Source organism: Wasmannia auropunctata, unplaced genomic scaffold (genome assembly GCF_000956235.1).
Source record: "Wasmannia auropunctata unplaced genomic scaffold, wasmannia.A_1.0 LD317760.1, whole genome shotgun sequence".
Classification (NCBI taxonomy): domain Eukaryota; kingdom Metazoa; phylum Arthropoda; class Insecta; order Hymenoptera; family Formicidae; genus Wasmannia; species Wasmannia auropunctata.
The window spans coordinates 1-1,399 of record NW_012045130.1 but is presented as its reverse complement, the minus strand read 5'-3'; the positions used below and the strand labels follow the sequence as shown (position 1 = coordinate 1,399).

General features: G+C 37.7%; 1 protein-coding gene across 1 annotated transcript; it reads right to left on the bottom strand.

Moving 5' to 3' along the window:
• Positions 1–42: 42 nt before the first annotated feature.
• LOC105460684 (4-coumarate--CoA ligase-like) lies at positions 43–1,332 on the bottom strand (the record flags this gene model as incomplete). The annotated part of the gene is made up of 2 exons (XM_011707184.1): positions 43–169; positions 1,038–1,332. Coding segments are annotated over 2 exons (422 nt in total), but the record flags the coding sequence as incomplete, so codon positions are not given.
• Positions 1,333–1,399: the final 67 nt, after the last annotated feature.

The following is a 1,399-nucleotide window of genomic DNA, read 5'->3' as shown; positions in this document are numbered from 1 at the left end:
CGACCACTTTGCCGAGAAAACCAGGGAAAATTTGCCCGCAACCTAGATTTTCGAACTCGTTATCATCATCGTCGCGTCCGCTCAAATTAGTCGCCATCGACAATTCTGTCATGCCGTAGCCGTTGCGAACGCATTTTATGCCGATGCGAGCCTTCACCGCGGTTATGATCTGTGAAAAAAAAAGAGAAAAGTAACTTATTTTTTCCATTGTTTTTATATTGGTTGCACCAACATTGAATTAATTTATTAAAATTAGTTTAATTAAATGCAAAGGAATTAACATTAACGACTTGCAAAATAGTACTTTAAGAATGTCGTACATTAATACTATTTTGTAGTATAATTGTCTATCGAAATCTATTAGGATATCATTTATTTTTAAGTATTATTAAAAAAATGATTTTTAATTGAACCATAACTTTCAGCCATAGAATTTAGCAATATGAATTTTATTCAATATAAAAATTAATATACATATATACTTTTTATAGCGTCCCTTCTGTCGTTTTCTATATCTGTTTTGCTCTGCAATTGTATCTCAATCACGCGAGAGACAAAAGCAATATGTAATATCTAACTAAAAAGCGGCATTTAGAAGATATTAAGTTCAAAGGCGTGTTTGGTTTTTAAAACTTTAAGAGACCTTCGATCTCCTCCCCTTTCCGTTTTTGGGACATTCTGTCTACCGATAAGAGATCAGTCTCGCATTTTGCGAAAGAAGCGATTGTGAAACTCGCAAGAATGCAGCCTTCTATGTTCTCTTTATCCTACTCTTCCATAGCAAGTTCGTAATCTGGTTAAACAAAAACGAACGCGATAAAGTTACTCCCCGACTGTGTCTAGTGAAAACGCAACGAAGTCCTCGGGACTTTCTCTCATAATCCTTTGTTCTCATCGCAGCCGTAGTATCAAGGAATTACTTCGGTATTTTTAGTCCCGCTGATGGCTGTTTTTCTTGCTGTGATAACTCGAATGAGAGAAAAGAGATTTGATAGATATAGGGGACGACAACTTCATAATGACAGAAGAAAACTTACGTCCTTCGGAAGCGGCGCCGCTGCGCTGAAGAGTTCTCTCACGCTGCAAAAGTCACAATTATCTACTAGCGGATGTTTCGCCAGAAACGTCAGGATTGGCGGCACTAGCGGCAGATGCGTGATCTTATATTCCTGCACTAGGGTTAGAAAGAGTTGCGGCTCGAAGGCGGGCATTATAATACAGGTGCAGTTCGCGAAAAGACCGAGTAACAACATGCCTATTCCGTAAACATGATAAAACGGTACCAGTACCAATATTCTGTCATCACTTCTTGTGTCCATGAACTCGGGCTTTCTGCATTTTTAAATCATATTTGAATTATAAAATCAAATCCTTAATTGCTTTTAAGCGACAAAATGAT